Below are 23612 nucleotides of genomic sequence, written 5' to 3' on the forward strand. Positions count from 1 at the left end.
ACAATTCTCTTACAATGATTTCAGGGCCAAGGACCCCCAAAATGATGGCGAGATGGAGCGTGGACCCGTAATTATATATATTGTATGAAATTGTGTTATATCAAACTGGTTCTATAGTCACTTTATTACACATGGAGTAATGTAACGAAAGTAATTTCGCACTGGGATTATTAAAGTATTCCTGATTCTGATTCCTCTTTGTGAATGAAATGGTGTCCAGCTTGAAAGAGCTCCCGAATGTGTGCAATGATGACTGAAAGACATATTTTGCCTCCATTGATCTGTTTACTACAGTGTGTTGAATTCATGCTAATGTGTATTTAAAGACATTTAAATAAGTGGAAAAAATTGCAGGGGGGAATAAAAAAAAGTCTAATCAACCAAAACTTCCGCGACCCCCATGCAATACCTTCGTGGAGGGTCGCAGACCCCCTGTTGAAGAACTCCGCTTTAAGGTATTAAACCAATCACAAAATATACAGAGTGCCCAAAGCATGAATGTGTCCCTGCATATTCACTTATCAATAAACTGAGAGTTAGTCATACTATTAGTCTAGTCATACCATTAAGCACATAACCAACTAGGGAACTTAGTTTTTGATAAATAAGTATTACATTTCTTAGGGAAATCCCAAGCAAAACAACTTTCTCAGAATGTCAGAGATGCACTCTTAATTTGGTTGAAATTCTTATATTATCACAAATAAAGTATATGATTATTTAGTAGACATAGAATACTGCATTCTGCAGAATATCAATGAATTGAGAAAATATTCCACAGACCAGTGTATAGAGGCCTTGGTCCTGATGTCTTTCTTGCTGCATGTCTTCTAACTCTCTATCTCTACTCTTAACAAAAAAGGCTGCTTCCACAAAAACAAAAACAAAAAACAATTTGACCAAAATAATAATTTCACTATCATTAATTCTCTTTGGACATTTCTCAGAGACATTATGTAATTGTCATAGGTTTTTGCCTTCCACAAACATGGAAATCTAAGGGATATGATCCAAATAAAAGGAACTTGGAAATACACATAATGTGTTTTTATCAATATTTTTACCTATATTTCCTATAAATACGACAGTAATTGAGTCACATAATTGCGGTTCAGTCTTTATGGCACAAAATTTATTTTTACAACAAAAGATTTCTTTATAAACACTCTGTACATTTCCATATTTACACTGAATCCCATTTATTCAAATCCGACAACAGGTTCACAGTTCAGAGAAGCTTATCAAAATATATCCTTAAACATGTTTCGAGTTGAGGTAAATTAAATATTCCAGACACTAAAACACAAGCTGGCCATACTGAAGCTAATACTGCTCATAATAACAAGATCCAGGGCATGGTTGTGGGCAAGTTGTTAATGCTGGTGAACTTTGGTGAGAGGTCCATTGCTGTTATAGGAATCATTTTAACAGGAATGAATCGTCATCTGAGCTGTGTTCCACTGCCGCCGCATCCAACGTTTGATCTTCATTTGTTCGACTCAAAGTGTCCCTTGATAAAAGCGGAGTCTCCACTGAGGGGGATCTTAAGGTATTATTAGAAGAGACCACCACTACGTAACGTTCACTGTCCTCATTATCCTCCTCCTCCACCTCCTCCTCCCTCTGCTGCTTGTATCCATGAATATCTGCAGTAACAACAGCGTTCTCTGCTACCCGACGGCTGCAGGATGGGGTGGAGCTTAACGCAAAGCATGCAGCAGCCACTTCTTCCCCAGGGTCCTCATCAGGAAAGCTGGTGTTAATATAAATAATATCCTCTCTACTGGAAGACTCTGGAAGCTTTTCTGCCAGCTTTTCCAACATTTCTCGCAGTTGTGGAAACAAGGGTCTGTCCACCGGATCAGCTCTCCAGCAGCTGTACATGATCTCATACCTATGCAGTGGGATTAAAAGGAAACAGTCATGTATTTTTACTTTGAAAAAAAGAAATAGCCCATGTACATTTTATACTGAAGAAAAAATATGTATGAATGGAAAAATAAATGATAAAATCATTTGTTTAGCCCCAAGGAGCAGTCTGCTTCATCCTGTTTTTTTTCATTATAAAGAGGCATTCTCTACTAATCTACAGTCTTCTATGTTCCTGTTCATTGTAAGTGGGTTAAACAAAGTTAGATGCAGCTTTTGAGTTTTAAATGCAAAGATAAATTTGCTGTTGTGACCATCAAATTGCCTTTAATTTTGGTCACTTCTGGGTGCTAGAAATCCAGGTCTTAACATGCTCAAAAGGCAATGTCCAGACTGTGAGATGCTGCCATTTATTATGCACACACACTGAATGCGATCCGGATTCCTGTGTGCCCGCTATGGCAGCGTGCAAAGGAAATGGTCATATCGATCCATATATGGATATAATGTTTTTTTTACAGAGAGCTTTAAAAAAAAAAAAAACCTTTACCTCCCCACACCCTTATCTTGAGTTCACCCACGGCGCCACCATCGTAGAGCAAAAATATAGAGTAACAATTCACAAACAAACCAATTAGCGCCACCAAACCAATGTATTGTAACTAAATAAAATAGATCCAAACAACCCCTGGACACAGAACTACAAATGTCAGTTTTGACTAAAATATTTTGGTGGCTGCACCTACTAGATTTTCCTGCTGTGTAAATCCAGAAATAACTGTCTAAAATATGTCAATTTTAGGTAAAGAGCTTTTGTCCAGGTATCTACTAGAAGGGAAACTTTTTAATAAAGTTACTTGTGCAAGTCCTACCTGCATATTCTTTTATATTTCAAAAGGGGTTGTTATGCTATGGAGTGATATGTTATAGTAGGTTATATATCTCATATAACTCAATATTCCACCTTTATTTTTGAAAAACAGCCAAATTAGGCAATATATTTTATTATTTGAAATGATTTTGACTGAATAAACACTCACAGTTCATCCAAACAGTTGGGTGGCTGCTTCAGTCTGTGGCCCTCCACAAGATAATCATAAATCTCATGGTTCTGGACCCCTGGGTATGGCGTCATGCCTCGTGTAGCAATTTCCCACATGGTTACACCAAAAGCCCACTGTGGACAATTTCAAAAGTAAAACATTATTTTCGATTATTGGGACCAGGCAAGTATTAAAAAAACATGGCAAGCATAAACCGCAAAAAATTGACTGGATTATTCGAAATAATTAAAACTTCTTCAAAATGTAAAATGTTCTTCGGATTTAAAACATTTAGATCACATCTCTATCATTTAAATACTATAAAAAGTCTTTGGTTTCTTAGTCTTAATGTTTGCTTGGCTTTTTATTAAGTGGGAAAATAATAAAAAGAAAACCAGGAAAGTTGTAAAGTAAACGTTTGACATTATCCCACAAATATCAGCAGCAAATTTACTCAGATGTTTAAGGCATCTGAAAATAGAGCTTTAAGTTAAAGGAACTGGAAGCTTCAACAATCAAAACAACTTTTTTTTTTTTAAGTTAGTTAGTTCTCCATTTAGTTGTTGCCTGATGGTTTTAATGAACCATTACAGGGGCAGAGCTACATCATACTTACAACATCACTCTTCACAGTGAACACTCTGTCTGCGAGACTTTCCAGTGCAATCCACTTTACGGGCATTTTAGATATCCTTCCCTGCCTGTAATAATCTCCGCTGTAGATCTTTTTTGATAACCCAAAATCAGCGACACAGACTGTCAGATCATCTCGCAGCCTGTAAAACATGCATGTGTTAGTGAGAAAAAAAAACAAAAAACAAACAAATCTCTTAGGTAAAGTTTTTTTTATTAAGCAAACGTCATAAACAAATAACAAAACCTGAACCCACATGCAGTTACGTGCCGCCAGATCGCGATGCAGAAAATTGCGACTGCTGAGATACTCCATACCCAAAGCAATGTCAACCATGAACCTCAGGAGATTCTGAGTGGGTAGGAACTGTCCAAAGAGGAGGGAATGGAGTTGATGTCAAAATAAAATGTGAAATAAAATGTGCATATGTTACATAATGGCTGTAATTTTACCATGGGGCTCTCTCCGTGGCGTGAGCGCAGCAGGAAGCTATGAAGATCTCCGTGTTTCATGAACGGGAGGATGACCATAGGTTTGGGAAAATGTCCGCATCCATTTTCTAAGCACACACCTTAGAGGGTCAAATTAACACAAAAATGTCAGATAAGAACAGATGACAGGGAGGCCAGAAGAGAGATTCGAAGAGGTCAATAGGTTAGTCATACCCAGCAGATTGATGACATTAGGATGGTGGAAATCTTTCATGCAGGCCGCCTCATTTAAAAACTCTTCAATTTCCCTTTGAGAGAAGCTTTCCACTGATAGAAAAAAAAACACTTTTATATTTGTTCTTTGTTTTAAGCTTAACACACGTTTAAAATCTTCATATAATACTTAGGCTTACATTTCATTGTCTTCACTGCAACTTTTTCTGAGGTACCGTCTGTGTGTTTTAATCGTCCCTCAACAACTGAGCCAAATTCACCTGTAAACAACAGAACCGATATAAGCAATCTGATTTCAAATATGTTCATTCACCTTCATTTATGAGGCCCCAAGAAAGTATTCACACCCCCAAGAATCCATCCATCCATCCATTTTCTGACATGCTTATCCCTGCTTGGGTCACGAGGGGTGCTGGTGCCTATCTCCAGCTGTCAATGGGCGAGAGGCATGGTACACCCTGGGCAGGTAAGTATTCTAATTTCCCATTCCTGACTTAATATTTTGAATCAGCATCTTTGCCAGCCTTCACCTTTGTTAAGTTTGCCGATTCACTCCTTTTTCTGCAGATCTGAAGTTCATTGAAAACAGGAATCGACTGAGCTCGATGTTGCGCATCACAGAAAAGTCTGTGAAAGCTTAATTACCTTGAATGTTATAGTTTATTATACATGCAAAGAAAAATTAAAGGGAAAATCCTTATTTTGCCTCTGTAAGGGTATTTTCTGGTAAACTTATGCCAAAGAAAACCAAACCAAAGACAGAAATAAAATTAAATACAAAAATAAAGAAATAAAACGTGGAACCGTTGGTGTGAATACTTTCAGGTAGCACTGTAGATGACCAAAATGGTTCCCTCACCTTCTCCAAGAATTTTTCCAATTGAAAGAAAATTTCTTGCAATCATAACGTCCTGCAGTTTGGCCTGGAGTTCTTCACTTACACCAAGGTTCCCAACTGGACAGAAGAGAAAGGTGAATAAATATTACTTCAAATATCTGACTAAAGGAGATGAACAAATTCCATTGATTTTAATAAGTTTAAGAACATACGTGTGATGGCTACAGCCGAGGGGCTGTATGATCTCTGGTTAGTGTATTGTATCACAGGCTCTGACTGTTCTGCACTGCCCAGCTTCCACCTGCAGAGGGCGACAAAAGAGAAGAAACATTTCCACTGCTGTCAGAGGAGTTACAAGGAAAACTAAAAGGCTGGAGAAGGATTATTCACATCTAAGGGTCATCCAGTAGTGAGGAAGAAATCTTGCATGTTTATTCCTAACTTGACTTTCAAATTTTTTTATTTTTTTATCTTTGCACCAGCCTATGACAAATTCCTCTCCATTTCCTGAATCTCAAACCTGAGTCATGGCCTCTACAAAAAGGAAAACCAACAGCTGCCCCATTATTATGTGTACACAGTGATGACTAACATGATTTAAATCCAGCTCATAAAGATGGGTATATATCTGTATAATTGTACTACTATAAAAGAATTGTTTGTTTTCTAGCTAAAATTAAACATCTAACTGCCTGTCTGTCTTCTAGAACTAAATAAATAACAATTAGGATGCTGCAGTTAATCAGTGTGTATTGGTCAACATACCCAAAACAGGATACAGACGTCTTGTGCCGTACACACAGGACCCCCCAGATGACAAGCAGCAGCAGAGCGATGGCACAAAACAGGCCTAGTATGACTGAGACAGCGTATGGGACCCTGGTGTCTGGGATGGATGTAGGAATCACATCTGAAACAGAGATAAGATTAGGCTGCAACATTGAAAATCATGGTCAAAGCTCTGATTTAACCCAAAAAAAAACAATCTACTATTTCAGGCATTGAAGAATAATAGATACAAATGTATTTCCTACCTCTCCATTCAAACAAAAATTTTAAATAAAAGGAAATTACAACAACGAAAATATGTATATTTCACAATTACTCTAAAGCGACTCTAAAGGTGTATTATTCTAAAGCAACCAATCAGATCCCATTTCCCATTTCCTAGGAGCTAGGCGGAGGGAGACATGCATCTGGCTGTTGTTGAGCTCGCTGTCTGAATGACGGCGCGCACTGATACGAACAGAGAGAAAATAGGACCAATTGATAACGACGTGTGACTTTTTCCACTACAATGTTTTTGGGATGCAAAAATATCACTCTTTTGAACACATAATGTTTTGGGAAGAGAAAAGTTTTATTTCGCTGGTCCTAAAAACCTGCCGGACTACTTTCGGCTTGACCAAAACTGGACGATAACTCTGCTCACACGACGCTGCCAGGGGTAAGTCAGTGTGATTGCATGCCACTGGTGATGGGGATGCCATACAGATTCATGTCAAAAATACCGAACTATCCCTTTAAGCTGAGGTGGACTGTCACGTCTTAGTGTGGTTGCAGTTGTTCCATACTCTCTTATTGTCAGATAATGGAACGAAACAAGGTATATTCATAGCTTGAACTGTCGCTGTTTTACACTTCCTAACATCTTTCTTCTTGACCCGTCTGTTCCTGGCTTTTGATGATATCCTTTACAGAACAGCTTCATCTGTACACAGATCAAAATACACACAGAAGGTCCTTCCTTTTTGTGTCTCTTACTTTGTATTGACCTGACAAGAAAAATCCCCCCAAAGTGCACCAACGTTTGAGGTCAAATGAAAAATTAAGAAAAGTTAAATAATTATCAGGACTTCTGAAAAGTCTTGAAGTTTGATACGTGTAACACAATGCAAAGCTTTTTAACCTTCATATTAATTCAGTGTTTTGTTAACTATTGTCATGTTTTAGAATATTTCATTCAAACACTTGACTGGTCTTTATAAACACATCAGCAAACCATTTCTGTTCACCAGATTTGCAGCCAAGATGCCTTGGGTGATAAGTTAGACAGATAAAACAAACAGGCGGCTTACTGTCTTTTGGCGGAACATAGAGTAACAATGGCTGGCTGACCATGCCGCTCCCTGCCTGCGTACATGCTGCCACCTCCACACTGTAGGTCACGTTGAATGTTTTTATATCGACAACAGCCGCTGTGTTCTCAGTGTGCACCTGAAATAAAACACAAGAACTGCAATGAAGAACTTTACCATTCATATTATTTGCAATAAAACCATAAATTACCCTTTTTATTAGAAAAAATTAAAAAGAAAAAAGAACAATAGGACTAAGTAAAGTTTTACTTTGGGCTAAATAAAAGTAAGAACATTGTACACCATAGAAACTAACTGCATGTGGAGGTGTTGTGAAGCACTTCCAGTATGAAACCTGTTTGGAAAGTCCTAAGAACTCCACATGGAGGATTACTGTAAAAAAAAAAAAAGGAAGGACATAAAGTCTCTGATGAAGCTCGTGCTAAATGTGAAGGAACATGTGACAGACACAGCTCCAAATTTCACAACACTTATGGTTCCATCTGGAGGTGGTTGGCTTTCCCAAAGTGCTGACCGAGGAAGCGTCTAACATATTTATTTATTTATTTTTTGAGTTCTCACAGCACTAGTGACTTGTTTTTTTGACAGTAGGCTGACATGGGGGTATGAGAGAGAGGGAGAGACATGCAGGAAAAGACCACAGGCCGGATTCAAACCCAGGTCACTCGCGTCGAGGACTAAGGCCTCCATACATGGGTCCTAACCACTGCACCACCTGCACACCCAGCTGAGATACATCTTGTAATATCCTTGTATCGCACTGAGAAATAATTAATTGACATAAACTTAGATCCATCAGGATAACACAATCATTTATATAAGCTAACCCCATGCATGAGGCTGTTGCATGACTGGAGAACTCATTCAGTGACGGACTGCTGCTCCCTATGTACAGAAAGAAAGGAGCGTTAAAGCAGATCCTTCCTCCCAGCAACTGTTAGACTTTCTAAGCATCACCACTTCTGACAAACTCAATACATGTTTATGTGTCTGCTAGCTTTTCACCTCTCTTTTTATTTAAATTGTCTGTTTATTTTTTTTTCATTTCCATAAAAACCAATGCAGGATATGAAGAAAAAAATGTAAAACATCCAAATAATTTACTTCTTTTGTTTAATTATGTAGTTGTTTTTTTCATATAGTAAATGGCCTGTACTTATATAAGGGCTTTAACAAGTCATGGTAAGGCTCAGCAATGAGCTCTATGCACAACAGCACTACCTCCTAAATTTAAGGAAGCTCTTTTGTTTCCTGACTTTCATTATTGGATGAACTGATCAATCCAGGTGTGTCTGGCCATGGTTACTGAGATCAGTTTGCAATATAATTTCAGTCACATTACATTACGTAGTGGTAATACGTTTAAAGTGGGTTTGCCACCACACACAAGGGTAACACTGCGCAGATCCATTCATGCAAGTCAAGGTAAGCACTTTCCTATGTAACGTAATGTTTCCCATGTAATGTTCAGCCACAATGGACTTTGCCAAAAAGCAGGTTTTCAAGGTCTTGAAGACATTAAAATTCACATCTACAAGCAACATCTAAATGCTTACTGTGTGGTTAGTGCAAAGTAAAAAAAAAAAGAATTAAGATCACAATTCTGTTTAAAACAAACAAACAAACAAAAAAGAATCCTGAATGCTTTCGCTTTTGATTTTCTTTGAATATCTTTGATCTATCTCTTGAGGTCAGATGAAGTTGAAAATGAAATAGTTTGAGTTAAAATCATTGTTACATTTGGGGGAAAAAAGGGGAGGTTTGTAAGACTGAGAACACATATCTATTTGGAAGAACGGGGAGCAAAATTATGTTGTCTGGATGTTTTGCTGCAGAAGAGCGTAGAGTCCTTCGCAAAATAGATATGAGGGGAACATTATGTGAGAATATTGCAGCATTTTTCCACATAATGTGGGTTTTCTCATGGACAATAGTTGCACTGGTTACAAAATTGCTTAAGGCCAAAAATGTCAAGGCTTCGGTGTGGCCATCAAGAGCCCTGAGCTCATGAAAAAAACACATGAAACGGTTTGTGTAGAAAGGCTTCCTTCAAGTCTGACTCTGTTGCACTTGTTCTCTTGGAAGAAAATTTTTTTTTTAAGTAAACCATTTTAAGATGTTGGTGAAAGGATACACAAAACCATTTGGACTAAGTCCTATAGTTTTCAAGGCAAAGTGTCTCTTGGAGGAAATCAAACTTCCTTTACTTATTACCCTTAGTAGATTAAGCATACAGGAATTATTTTGGTAACTGACTGAAAAACAGGAAAGGTGTTGTTTAGGGTCAGACAGTGAGGAAAAGGTAAAGTGAGCAATGGTTAAAATCTTTAATGCACTTTATAATTATATACAGTATCCAGTTCAACTTATTGTTTCCTACAAACACTGCAGATCCATAAACACCTCACCAGTTAACATCCCACCAGATAACTCTGAGGATTAAACGACTTGCCATTGTGCAAAGTTCCCGAAAAAGACAGAGAAATGACATTTCTCTCTTAAAGGGACAGCTGGACGATAAATAGATTTACCCAATTAATCAAACTTTTTGTTAAGGAGAAACTATGTTTTGGAAAATCTGGATTTTTGGTGATGTCAGCCCATCTCTTTGTTGTTAGATGTATACTCCTTAATAGGTAAAATATCTCATTGTTCAACACTGATAGCTAAAAACATTATGTGTGTCATATTGTCACTATTTACAATGGCAAAGTCTGGTAACTGGATTTTCATGAGTGCATCAGAGTTTACACTAAGATGCACTTTGAATTCAGGCGAACTGCCACAAGAAATACAAGCAGGTTCCTAAAAGTAATTTCTGTAATTTATAATCTGCTTTTTATGAAAAAGAAAGGAAGAAAAAAATTTATTTTGCTATGAACTTTTTTAGTTTTTACTCTGAGCCCAGCCTTACTCACAGGATAATTATTCGTAAGGTACAAAACCTTGTGTATTCATACTTTTTTCCCTCAGATGACTCATTTCCTAATGGAAATAATACTGATGTCCAGTTTTCACACTGTCTAGTTCCTTTGATTTCAGCACATAAGGGAAAGACAGGAAATAGGATTGTACTAGAGTGCTTAACATACAGTACTTTAACTATGACACTAATACACAAGTAGGTGACGTTACTGAATGATGGTTTCTAGAAAATATTCTTAAGAAAAACATCCAGATTCAGATTCCTTTGTTGTCATAAATATAATAATGAACAATACTGTAAGATTTAAAACAACCTCAAAAGGGCTTAGAACAATAAGTATTGACATTCCCTTATCTTTTGTAATTATTAAGGGAAGTTGGGGGGGGAAAAAAATCACACTGCTGACAGACAAGAGGGAAGTTGACCCTCGTTTCACAAGTCAGCACAAACTTTTGGAAGCTGCCACATTCCTTCACATACTTGAAATTTAAGTCATGGTAATGCAATTTACTGAGATGTTAAAACAGTTCACACTTAAATGCATGAATAAAGACCATCTTACTTTTCTTAATATCAATCAAGTAGAACCTGAGCAAATGCAGAACAGGAAATTGTGATTTTATTTATTAGGGTAAAGATTATCCAAGCCAACCTGATCCCATGTGAAAAAGTAACCATCATCCTTTGTTAAATCAGGATTTAGCAAAGAATAAAACATTTTTGGATGGTTTTTCTCTACCAATACCCAAGTCTGGTTACAACCTGACATGTACAGTAGCTTTAAGACGTCACCTAAATAGAACCTATCTGGCAACATGAAGCAGGCTAAAATGCCCCAAAAAGTAGCATGTCATGCCCAGATATAAAGAAAATCAAACACAGATAACCTAACAGTATAAGCTTAAGATTGGGAAATGTTTGCATCCATGAGTTCTGAGGTAAAAGACAAAACTGGAACTTTTTTATTATGTGCGTCACGTTACATCCAGAATGAAATAAGCAGAGTTAGAGAAAGAACAGGTAGGCGGTGGGAGTCAAATGGTCTGGGGCTGCTTTGCTGTTTCACGATCTGGATTACTTTCAATAATTAAGGAAACAATAAATTCCATTCTCCTATAGAAACTCCTGAAGGACTAAATCCTGTCACTCGGCATTAAAATTAACTGTTCCCAAAACGCACCAGGAACTCCATCAAAAAAGGCTGAAGCAAAAAAACAAAACAAAACAAAACAAAAATAAATAAGGTTTTGAAATCATTCAGTCAAAGACCAGATACTTTGTTCGACTACATTTTTTCAAGAAAATATACATTTCATTGCAGCCTACATCAGTATTATATTGCATATTTCCATCACTATATGAACATAATGTACTCATCTTACGATTTCTACTATCAGCAGGATAATGTCATAAAAGGTCTACAGTTCTCCAATGGCCTCCACATTCAGCAGATCTCCAACTTATACAGTAATTTTTGGATGCAGTGAAGTGGAGATCAGCAGTTGACTAGTCTATGGAAATGTCATGATGCTAAAGTGTCAATATGGAGCAAAATCTGCAGAATTTTTCTGACATTTTGCAAGAGGAATCCAACTCAGCAGTAGGAATGCATACCTTTAATGTGGCAAATATTTACTTTTTACTTGTTAAAAGAACTGTAAAAAAAAGGACTTAACATAATCTCCTTTTTCTGAACAAGCCAGATAAAATACCAATTGTTAACAGCAAAGCTAGTGAAATGCATTTTTTTCCCCTCTTAACTTGTTTTCACTCATTCTTGGCCTAAAGGATAATTACGGTACATGAGGTAATCTGAGAAAAGAATCTAGCCTCAGAGCATTTTCTCTGCTTTTTATGGTAGACAAGAAATCTCATTCTACAGCAAACTCTGTATTTATTACACGGTGCTTCCTGAGTGCTGTAGACAGGCACAAGTTTACAGCCCTCTGCTTTGCATTTGAAGCTGTGAGAGCACATCTGCATCAGAAAAAACAGCCTGCACAGGACACATGAGGAAAAATAACAACTGTTCCATAGACTCACACTGGAATTTGGACACATTATACAAACATTGTGGTTTCAAGGACTATTAACTAGATCTGATATTTTTCGATAACGTCTTTATAATCCTTCCTCTCTAAGGTTTAAGGGATCCAGGCTTGGGTGCATTATATCTCCTAACAGAGGACTTAAGCAGGGAATAAATTTAAACTGTATTCACTCTGTTGCAGAGAAGCTCACCTTGATCTCATCTTGACCTGCTCTGTGTTTTACAATGACATCATAACCCTGCAGGATGCCGTTTATTTTGTCCTCTGGTGGAGGTTTCCACTTAATCACCAGGCTTGTGCCATTCAGCTGCACAGTGATATTGCTGGGGTAACTCGATGGCACTGAGAACATGACAAGAAATGGGAACAAACTGATTAAGATAATGGTAAGCATCATAACAAAGAAATAAATTGAACAGTAAGGGAGCCTAAGACACAAAACCAAACATGATCCGCATCAAAATAACTGAAGTAGTTTGAATTCATTTGGTGTTTGGGGACTTCCAGGAATGCCATGTCAAATCTTTTAACTACAATACTCTCTGTGGTGACTTTAGGAAGGAAATTGAAAGCAGCTCCACCCATTGAGAGCTTTCTGTTTAGTCAGTGGGCCACTCCTGTTTCCTGAGTGACCCATCAAGAAAACACCAGATTTACTGGACAATCCACTTCTCCGTAGGGGCATTTGCAGTAGTCGTAAAATAATTAGTTGTGTAAGTTCTGAAAATTCTAGTTATAACATCCTAATGAAAAGGAGAAATTTCCACTGAGCTTACTTGAAATGGGAAGCTGGCTGTGCTACTTACAGTGTTGCAATCACTAAAACCCAACAAAGAATTATGAGATATTGAAGCAAATAAATAACTATGAGGGTAATGAAGCAGATACAATAAACAGACAGGAATTATTATGGGTTTTCTTTGACACAAGATGGATTAAATTTTAATTGATCTCATTTTAAACCAGCTTTAGAATTGATCTGATCCAACTCCAAACAAAACCCCAGAATATAAGGTTGCCTAAACTGTAACACACCTCCTTCTGTGGTGTTGTCCTGGATCCACATGGAGACCGGAGAGGCCCCCAACTCATTGCTACAGGAAACACTCATGTTGTACCTCGTCATAGCTCTGAGCCCGGGGACTTCACAATGGAAAGGCGGTACTGTGACGTTGATGAACCTGGTTGTAGTCACCTCCCCTTTCCTCTGACTCACCTCCCTAACCTTGGATGGAGCAGAGATCAGGTGAGAGATCTGAAGACGAGAAGCTACTGCAGCATTTTTCCTCACATGTGGGACTTACCCTAATGTGACAGTTGGTGAGGGGAGAGAAGCCATCGTGTCCAGGGATCCAGCTCAGTAAAAGCTTATTTGGCCGTTTCTCCATCACCTTAAGATGAGTCACAGGACTGGGAAGAACTAAACAAAAACATTAAAATATTTGCTTAGCCTACATACAAAATGATTTTAAAAAATCCATCCAAAAAAGTTCTAGTTTGTACCTTTGACGTTAATCTCAGCTGCCAAGGATGTAGTGACACCCCTCGCATTGTGAGCTTCGCAGCCGAACCGAGTTTGCTTATTAACACCTGAAAATTGAGCAATGAAATGGGTAAAGTTACACACATTAGATACCATTTCCCAGCAATGCTGTGCAAAACTTAGGAGAAAAATAAGCAGGAAACATTGTCTCTGTTCTCTAGATTTTGGGCAACAAGTCAAATTCTTTTGGAAGCTGAAAGTTCAGAGCAAGAGCTTTCCAGTCTGATGCACAGTGGTAACAATCCTAAAACGGGGCCCTTTTTCCTGGATGCCCAATGTTTCTCATTCAACTGCCAGAGTAGAGTAGGACCAGGACATCTGTGAAATAATGTCCCCTTTGTGCTCAATTTTCCTGCATCTGAGCCTCGGAAACTCTTTTGCAAAGCTGATCCCAGAGCATCCCGAAAACAACAGAAACTAATTAAAGCCACAGATCAATCCTCACTGTGTTAAAGCAAAAAAAAAACAAGGTGCTATTGTGAAGCTGAAAATATAATAATACACATCTGTTTAGCTGATGGTGTAATACACAAAAACACTAGGAACTGTAATTAAAGGGAAAGGTGATTCTCCAAAGTATTGACTCACTTTGGTATAATAGGAACATAAAAAAAAATGCATTCCCATATTTACAGGAAAAAGGAAATGAATCAGGGTCAAGTGTTGTCATTTCTGCTTTCACCCTACTCTAGTAAGTAAATCAAAACAAAAGCAATAATACATACAGAAATCTGTGGGGGGGGGGTTCCACATGGAAACTGGGATGAGGTTCAGTATGAGCAAGAATAGCTTAAGTGCATTCAGCACCCTCTAATTTTCAGGTTTGGGTTTCCTCCAGCTCCCAGCCTGGGATGTCGACTCTTTCCATCTTCTATGCATAAAGCAAATACAGTCTCAAATCCAGAAGGAAGTCATTAAAAAGTTAATCTGAAGTGTATTTGTTTTTCATAAAATGAAACTAATGGCTAAATGAAGTTGATCAAACTTCTTGTTTTGGAGGTTTAAGAGCATTTAAACTCTCAGATAACATGCTAACTCAATTTGAATTACATTCAAGTTGAGAGTTAGGTTGTTTATATATTTCAGGATATAAATGTTAAACTCTCCTAGAGGAAAAGATAAGCATGCATCTGCAAAGTGATGCTGAAAAGATAAACTTACTTTGAGATATTATTTTATCATTTAACACCAATTAATTCTATTATTCTTTTTAAACCTTCTGAAGGGAACATCTTATTTATAAGATTAGGGATGATTAATGTTAACAATGAGGTTTGCAGTGTGTTGCATTGAACAGGATGAATCTGTTTGAATGTTTCCAGTAGTGGTTTTACTTTGGAAACATATTGGACTTTACTTTAAGCCAGGAAAAAAAGAGTTCATTTGGAAAACACAGGTGAAGTAAGCTAAAATGATTTTCAGTAAACATTTGGTGAACCTGGGATGAGCTGACTCAGTCAGATCATCAGTGTCTGGTCAGGTGGCTCAGCCACACTCTGGAATCAAGGAAGCTGTAATTGTTTTCAGAAACGTGCCACAAGTTTGTGAAACTTGAGAAAAACTGACTTTTCAGCTGTTTGGGTAGGCAGAAAAAACAGATATAAGGTCTCAATAATTAAATGTTAGAAGGGTTATGCAATGTTCTTGTTTTATGAACAGCGCAACCCATGGTTAACCACTGTAATAACAGCAGTTTAATTATATGAACAGACCTTTATCTTTTGTGACCGGGGGCCCTTGACCCCCTCAATGGGTGCAAAGGGGTTAGTTTGCAGTAAAGCACGTTTGCACTGCTCTGGTATGCCAATATTTGGTCCTGCACAGGGCCCTGCCTGCAGCCTGCCAGGCTCTGTGTTCTGGCTCTCCTTACTGGGCTGTGGGCCGTCCTGTGAATGAGCCTTTGTCCACCGATCCAACCCCCGAACAGCCAGGCCCCTTACACACGCAGGACCAGAGCACAGCTTTATACCTTTAACCCCTCAGCTTCTGGTAATGGTAGGGCTGCTTAGACTGAGGGAGCGTTTAGATTCAATCTCATGCTTCTGATAATGTTAACTCTGAGAGAAAGTGTCCATAAAGGAGCGTATGTTGGGGAACTAAGACAACATTATTTCCAAAAAAGGTCTGTGTTCCTCTATTGTTGTAACATCCAAGGACACTACTTTGTGTTAAAAAGTCTAGGGCACAACATCTGAGTAACCCTGATAACTGCAGCTTTTTAAGGCAACACAAAACATTTTTGAGCAACAGAAACCAGCAGTCTATGGCAACCAGATCAGCCAAAACAGCACTATGCTGAAACAGGACTAAATTAGCTTAGAAGTCACAATCTAAGCACTCCCTCCATTTGCTCTGTTATTCATCAGACACACCCCCCCTCTGATCTTGACTGTGTCAAAGAAATCATAACAAAAGAAAGTCAGCACTAAGCTCAATGGGGAGGCTGACTTTTTTCAATATCAAATTAATTCAGTTTTTTTATATATTATGAAACATTGTCCCAGTTGTTGTTACTCTGTGCTATTTGTTATACATTTCCCTTAACTTTAACAGCACTGATAAAAAATGTGCTTTCAGTGCTTTGTCTATGGCTGTGTTCCTCAGTGCTGGTCATTTTGACCTACTGCTCTGTACTTTAAGCTTTCAACTTTTTGCTTTAGGATTTGCATGACTGGACTGCCTCCTCCATATGTGATCTGTTTAAGCACTTCTGTTTGCGGGATCTGTTTAAGTTTGTAGCGCTGCTAATGAGCCGTCTGTTTAAACCTAGTTTGTTTAAGCAAAAAAAAAAAGTGATGTCATTTAAGCAATAGTTTATCAAAGTCTCTTAAAAAAGGAATGTCTGTAAAACCATAAATGGCTAATTTCCAAGTTAGTAATAAGTAATAACATATACTGCCTTGTTAAAAGTATTTCCCCTAAATCTAACATGTTAGAAAACATTGGCATCCAAATCAATATTCCACATCGGCATTAAAAGCTCTATGCGTATGGTAAGACATGGTGGTGGCAGGAGCAAGCTGTGGGACGGCATGTCTGCCCCAGTGCAGAGAGTGTTTCTTTATGTGTTTGGTTTGCACTCAGCCCTTTTAATATATTTTCTTCAGTCTTTTAAAGTCATCATGCTGGCCTGTTAGTGTGCTTGGTGTGTGTGATTTGTAATGGGGGCAGGTATGGGTGTAATTCTAGAAATTCTGTGTTGGATGGCAATGGAGTAATGTTTTTGATTGTAGAAAGCACTTTGAACTACATTAATTGTATGAAAATGCTTTACAAACAGAGATTGATTGATGATTGATTTTCTTCAGCAGAGACAGAGAAGCAGAAGACAGCTGATGGGATGAAAACTAGGCAATCATACAGAAGATTAAGACAAAGCAAACACAAAAGTGGGAAATACCCCAAAACACATGCCGTTGGTTCAGTCAAGGGCCTGATTTCAAACATATAAAAAAGCAGAAAATAAATGCATGTTAAGCTTTTTTATTTTTTTCTGTAAAAATATTTGAACACCATCTTAACAGGTATGCACCACCATGTATTTGTCTATTGCATTAAAGCCTAGTAAAATTAGGGCTGCAACTAACAATTGTTTTGCAAATGGATTAATCTGTCGATTACTATTTTCAATTATTCGATTAGTAATCGGCTAGCAAAAGGTTAATTAAAGAAGGCTTTTGCAAAATTAAACCAGGTGAAACTAAAGCTTTTCCACTTAAGGAGTTCTGGATGGAGCATATCTATAGACAAAAAACGATTTATATCTTAAATGTAAAATGTTTAAATATTTTTTTTTTACAATTTTGTTAGAATTATTGCTCTAAGTTGTTTGCTCTGTCAGCTAAAAGCACGTTTTAGTCTCTACACTGCAGTAAATGATTAATCGATTCCTAAATTAGTTGACGATTATTATTTCAATAATTGATTAATCACGATTAATCTGATTAATTGTTTTATTCCTAAGTGAAATATACTGAATGTTGTGGTTGTAAAGTCACAAAATATCAGACAGTTTAAAGGATATTAATATCTGTGAGGTTACTCAGCATATGCCTAATGTACACTATCATCATCACAACTTAGGAAACAGTCAGGTTAAGGACCTTGCTTTCACATCAGCAGCAAAAAACATTATATCAGACACCCATTTAAAGGAAGAACTTTGATGCTTTAATTTACTCTATTTTCATTAAAGCAGTTAAACAAGTTAATCAGGACATAAAAAAACGGTGATACCTAAAAGTGGAAAAAACATGTCCCCTTTAAAGCAGTAACTGGCATATACCTTTGATGTCTTATTAGAAGTTTAAAGGGTAGCTTCCTATCTAAACCCCCGCACGTCTAATAAATACACAGTGCGGCTTTAATAGTTAGATTTAATGACAGAAAGCTGGAAGCCATGCTTAGCCTTGTTTCCATAGAAGCACCAAAAAAAGACAGCATGATGCATCTGAGGTTGGATCATAAACATGGTGCCTGCTTGGTCCCCAAAACATCAACAACTCTATAGGACATTTTTATTTCACGACTATGTGTTATAACACAAGTTCCCAGTTGGTTCCATAGGGTTGCCATCTGCTCACACATCTGTAAAACTGTTTTGGGCAGCTTCTTAGAGGTGTGTGCTTCTAACATCCAGCTCTTTCTCTAATGTTGCATCGGCTGAGCAGATACAGAAAGCATCAACCAGGCAGGAGTGACCGCTGTTAACCGCTCAGAAAAACAAAACGCTGACTAATCTCAATGCAATGAGCAAGGTGCAGCTGCTGAAGCAGCAGAGACGAGGCAGAACAGAAACTACTGACAGGGTAGGGACAGCATGACCAAACACTTTTATCCGGAAAGGATAAATACCCATATATGTTGATGATTATGTTTTTAACATGAAATAAAAACAAAACCACTTTATCATTATTGAAAGAATCAGTTTAGCTGCTGGAAACATCTGGATTTTTCTGATTGAAAACTAACATATGAGGTTTATCAATACATGTTTTCAATAAATCCCTATGGGTGGATCAGAATCAGAATCAGAATCAGGTTTATTGCCATTGTTAGTGAAGGAGTTCACAAACTAGGAATTTTTTATGGTACAATCGTGCAACATGAAACATATAATATGGAATAGATAAATAAAATTATAAAAATCTCTAAAAACACTGTGGGTATAAGGCATGCAAAAAATGTAAAATAAGATTTTTTACTTTAAAAAAGAAAAGTACGGGAAGAGGAGGAACAAAATGTAAGTGTGATAAATCCCTAACTCCATTTGTCATGTTCCCCCAAACTTATTCACAGAGTCACCAAGATTCTCTGCTGTCACATTAATATCTATTATGAGATCAAAATATAAGAAGAGCAGCAAGAGCCTCTCACCTTGTAACCAGAACAGGCAGACAATCAGAAAACTTGATGGATTTACCTTCCACAGTCCAGTTGTTGGGAGACACCATTTTCTCAGTGACATGTAGTCCATCACGGAGCCAACGAATATAAACTGGTTCTGGAGGCCCCACTGCGCTGCAGGTCAGGGTGAAAGGTGTGCCGCTTGTCACATTCAAGTTCTCTGGTTGATGTGTAAATGATGGCAGACCTGAGGAGGAACATTTTTAAAAGTGCATAATATTGATCAAAAGCTGTCAATAAAGAAGCATTTGCTGTTATGACCTTATTAAACCTACCTTCTACCTCCAAAAAGACTGACTGAGACCTTTTAATCACATTGTTGACACTCAGCGTGCAGTAATATTCTCCAGCATCACCTCTCTGCACCTTTTTAATGCTGTAATGTAACAAATAGTGACATATTATCCCCTCTACTTTTTGTGTTAACAATTCCCTTTTTTTTGTTCTGAGAACCTACATGACAGTGGAGAGGACAGACGTGACTCCATCTGCGATGCTCTTGAGTTCATTGATCCCCAGGTGATGGTCATGGGACAGGTCCTCCCCGTTCTTCTTCCACACAATATAGGGGTCCAGTCTTGTATCGGGGATGTCAATTGAACAGTTGAATTTAGCCTCTTGGTCCACTGACAGCTGGATGGAGTGGATGGTGGGTTTGAACTGCAGCTGTTTGAGCTGGTCTTTGCTCAGATAAACTGGGGAACTATGGCGTGGAACCACAACAGGATCAAAGGACCTGGTTGGTCTGCGGAAGTTGTCCCTAGATTGCTGAACTGTGTATAGAGGACAAGATGTTAGGAATCAAACAACAGTTGAAGTATAAAAGAGAAAATAACCTTTAGATTTACTGCATGTTTATCACACTAAACTTTATTGTAAAAACTCTATGAGGACGTTAATATAAATTTGGAGTTATGGAGTCACACTTTATATCATCGCCTTAGCATATTCTATTCTTATTTTTAACTTGTGTGTCTTATCAGATGAGATTTAAAAGCAGCTATCTGTTGGGATCCTCAGGCTTGCCCACCAGAGGGCGCCGAGGATCCTCTTCTGCTCTCTTTGTCTTTTCTTTAGGGCTGGAGTCATTGTTATGGTTCTGGAGATTACCCTCTGCCTCCAGCAGAGTGCGCCGTGGGTCCTCCTGAGCTGAGCCTTCCACACACCTGTGGCTGATCTACTAATCAGGAGGACCACAGTATTTAAGCTGCCTTCAAACCTTGATTCCACGCCGCAGTGTTGATCTTAGTTGGTTAGCTTCCTGAACCTTCTGCTATTGACTGAGTCTTGGTTGTTCCTAGGTCGAGACCAGATTCTAATATCTCTTATCTCTGCCTCACAGGGATCCTGTCTCTTCGTGAAAGCTCTGGATGAGCTTAACCTCCTGCCTCTTCGTGAAAGCTCTGGATGAGCTTAACCTCCTGCCTCTTCGTGAAAGCTCTGGAAGAGCTTAACCTCCTGTCCCTTCGTGAAGCTCTGGTAGAGCTGTCTCCCTGGCAACCTGTCTCTGGTCTGCAGCTCTGGGAGAGCTGCATCACAGTAAACCAGTCTCAAGCCTGAAGCTCTTGGAAAACCTAACCTGCTAAGCTGCCCTGGTGAGCCAACCCTAAGATTCCTACATGGTTGGAACCTGACGACCCCTATGTGGAGTTTCCCTAGAGGTTCCCATGTGGATTTCCCGTGTCTTCCCTGTTGTTCTCTGAGTTGAGCTGGAAGCTCAGATCTTAGTTAGCTTTGCTAAGCTAACAGCTAGAGGCTTAGCCCCTCATGAACTCTGAAACCAACCATCTCCCTTTCCCTGCTCGGACCCCAGTGAACCAGCCCCCCGCCTGAACTGTTATTCACGTGCTTGTGCCTTAAAATAAACTCTTTGGACTTTTTACCAGTGACTCTGTGTGTGTTCTGCATCTTGGGCTTTACTCTAAGAGAACCCATCATGACACTATCTGTCTTATGTTTGCAGATATTTCAAGTAACAAAGTACAAATACTTTGTTACCTTACTTAAGTAGAAACTTGGCTATATGTACTTTACTGGAGTAATTCTTTTTCGACAACTTTTTACTTATATGGTACTCTTTTCATTTTTTTTTTTTTTTTTGCTATTATCTCTACTTTGTAATCCTTACATTTTAAAAATAGAGTAGTTTGTTTTGTTTTATTTAAGCTAATTTTCGTTATGGCCTGCTGGTATTTAAAAAAATAAAAATAAAAATCATAAAAATTATTTGCTTTATCCTAAAAATTTATTTCTTTGTGGTTGGACTCGGTACTGCAACAACTTGTTCCCCACATACCAAAATAAATAGTTCTTCATATGATACAAAGTTAAATTTTGCACTGTTACCATTAGTAATATCAATAAGAAAATTTATGAGGAAATTATCATCCAGAATTATAGAAAAACTTTCCTTTAATAAGCCAATGCAATAAAGCATCTGTTCTTAACATTTTTTCCTGCATTACTTTTACTTTTATACTTTAAGTGGTTTAAAAATGGTACCTTACATTTTACCTTGGGGAAAAAGCTGAAGTTAAAACTTTAACTTCTATAAAAGTGTTTTAAATAGTAGGATTTGTACTTCTACTTGAATATAAACATTAATACTTTTGACACCTTTGTATGTTTGTGTGTGACAGAAATTCAGCGTCACCCATAGGCTGAAAAAACATACAGAAGAAGCACATGGATTGAGCCTTAAAAATCTGGTAGAGGCCATGAAAGACATGAGAAAATGCATGTTTAAATCCCATTTAAACAATCCGGAACAAATTACAAATGATTTAAAGGGTCAAACTTTTAGATTTCGTAACCAGAATTTTTTTTATAATAACCAATGTACACTGAGGGGGGGCCGAAAGCGGATCGGCACCAATCTACATTGTTCCAACAGGAAAATGAATGAGCAAAACATCCATATTTTCTAAATAAAGAGAAACTTTACTTTCCTACAGCCTTTGTTAACAAATAGACAAATATATTTAAACATCCGTAGTTTCCAGATAAAAGGTATAGTGGATAAAACGCTTTCAGTTTTGAGTTCTGGGGCGTAAATCTTTTTCATTGTCATTACTTACATTCTCCATAAAATTGATATTTACAAGTACTAATATCTTCATAAATTGATTATTTGATAAGTTTTTATCAGAATTTTTATTCATCTATGATTTCACTGAAGACTCCTAGACTACTTGCAGAGACATATTTTCTCTTTACCCCATATAACACAAAATCTAGTTCTGAAAAGAGCGTTAATTCTGTACTTATTATTTTTTATGTTAATACTGTATATTGATGTGTATAATTAACCAAAAAAATGAAAATGCTTTGAATATTCCACTTGAGAGTATTACTGTTGCCACCACATGTATTAGTTTGTTTCTCAAATAAAATGCATAACAATATTACAGCTTTTCACTATTTATTTCAACTTTGAAACATTGTCTAGCCTATAAGGTAAAAAAAAATAAATAATTAACCAATTAATCGAATCGAATCATATCGTGATTTATTCTTGAGTATCGAAAATAATCGAATTGTTGAGTAAGTAAGTTGATACTGAATCGAATCGCCATGTTGGGTTTGATTTACACCTCTAGCTGAGCGCCACCCCTGGCCCCCGATCTAGCGCTGCCCCTGCTACCAGTTTACTGTTTATTTCTCATCAGTCATGTACTTTGAACCTACCCTAAACTGTATAAACAGTACCCAGCATGAAACCAAAACCCAACTAATCTAATCAATTAAGATTTCCTGCCTTAGGTTATATATATATATATATATATATATATATATATATATATATATATTTTTTTTTTTTTTTTATTATAATATATTTGTTTTTTTGTTTGTTTGTTTTTTTTTTAAATAAACACCTTACATTTTAATTAAAATGCCACTGAGCTGCAATCCCCTGCAGCTTTAGGCTCAGGAATACACCAGTAGATTACTCCTACTGCTACTTCAGGATCCATGGATCCGCTCAGTAAAAGCCGCACTCCCCCAAAGGAAAACAAACAACTTACCGCTGAGAGAAGTCCCCAGAAAACAGGCTGTGATCAGCAGCGCAGCAGCTCCAAAACAGCCAGAGTTTAACATATTTTCCATCAATAATCTGTTCCCACCAAGTAGCTGCCCTTTGGTCCCACAGCGGTAACAGGTAAAGTTTTTAAGGCTATTGTGTTCCGGACGGTTCAGCTCAGAATGAACGCAGCATCAGCCACAGGAGCTGGTTCAATGCTTTTTCAGTGGGGTTGTTGACTGAGGGGCTACATGCTTGGAGAGAAAGTTTGGTGTTTCTCAAACGTCACAACAGATGGGTCCCATAAAGGCGGGACTGAGAGAGAGCAACCCAATTCTACGGTGGCTGAGAAGTGCAAAACACATTTACAATTCAAAAACACATTAACAAATAAAAAACAAAATAACATTTGAAGAAACAAAATTATATTTTGTGAAACAAATGTATTTTTGAAAAAAAAGTTTAAATTTTTAAAAACAAATTTACATTTTAGCAAACAAATTTACATTAACAAATA

General features: G+C 37.6%; 1 protein-coding gene across 1 annotated transcript; it reads right to left on the minus strand.

Annotated features, from left to right (window-relative positions):
• Positions 1 to 1110: 1110 nt before the first annotated feature.
• On the minus strand, positions 1111 to 23344 carry mertka (c-mer proto-oncogene tyrosine kinase a). Its single transcript, XM_038280166.1, has 19 exons — positions 23100 to 23344; positions 19532 to 19847; positions 19350 to 19450; positions 19091 to 19261; positions 13629 to 13715; positions 13430 to 13545; positions 13161 to 13350; positions 12316 to 12467; positions 7128 to 7266; positions 5815 to 5959; positions 5262 to 5350; positions 5071 to 5166; positions 4391 to 4471; positions 4212 to 4304; positions 3999 to 4117; positions 3803 to 3912; positions 3529 to 3688; positions 2910 to 3046; positions 1111 to 1894 (listed from the first exon to the last, which is right to left on the minus strand). The coding sequence occupies exons 1-19, from the start codon at positions 23179 to 23181 to the stop codon at positions 1420 to 1422; spliced, it is 2859 nt and encodes a 952-aa protein (XP_038136094.1). The 5' UTR covers positions 23182 to 23344; the 3' UTR covers positions 1111 to 1419.
• Positions 23345 to 23612: the final 268 nt, after the last annotated feature.

This window comes from Cyprinodon tularosa, unplaced genomic scaffold (assembly GCF_016077235.1).
Source record: "Cyprinodon tularosa strain WSP-4 unplaced genomic scaffold, ASM1607723v1 ctg157, whole genome shotgun sequence".
Lineage (NCBI taxonomy): Eukaryota > Metazoa > Chordata > Actinopteri > Cyprinodontiformes > Cyprinodontidae > Cyprinodon > Cyprinodon tularosa.

Excerpts from the sequence above, each read along its gene's own strand:
- mertka (XM_038280166.1), bottom strand. The coding sequence starts at position 23,181 with ATGGAAAATATGTTAAACTCTGGCTGTTTTGGAGCTGCTGCGCTGCTG. Across the intron at positions 13,716-19,090 it reads CAACAACTGGACTGTGGAAG|GTGTTAATAAGCAAACTCGG; the intron begins GTAAATCCATCA and ends CTCAATTTTCAG. Across the intron at positions 3,913-3,998 it reads GCCACGGAGAGAGCCCCATG|TTCCTACCCACTCAGAATCT; the intron begins GTAAAATTACAG and ends CTCTTTGGACAG.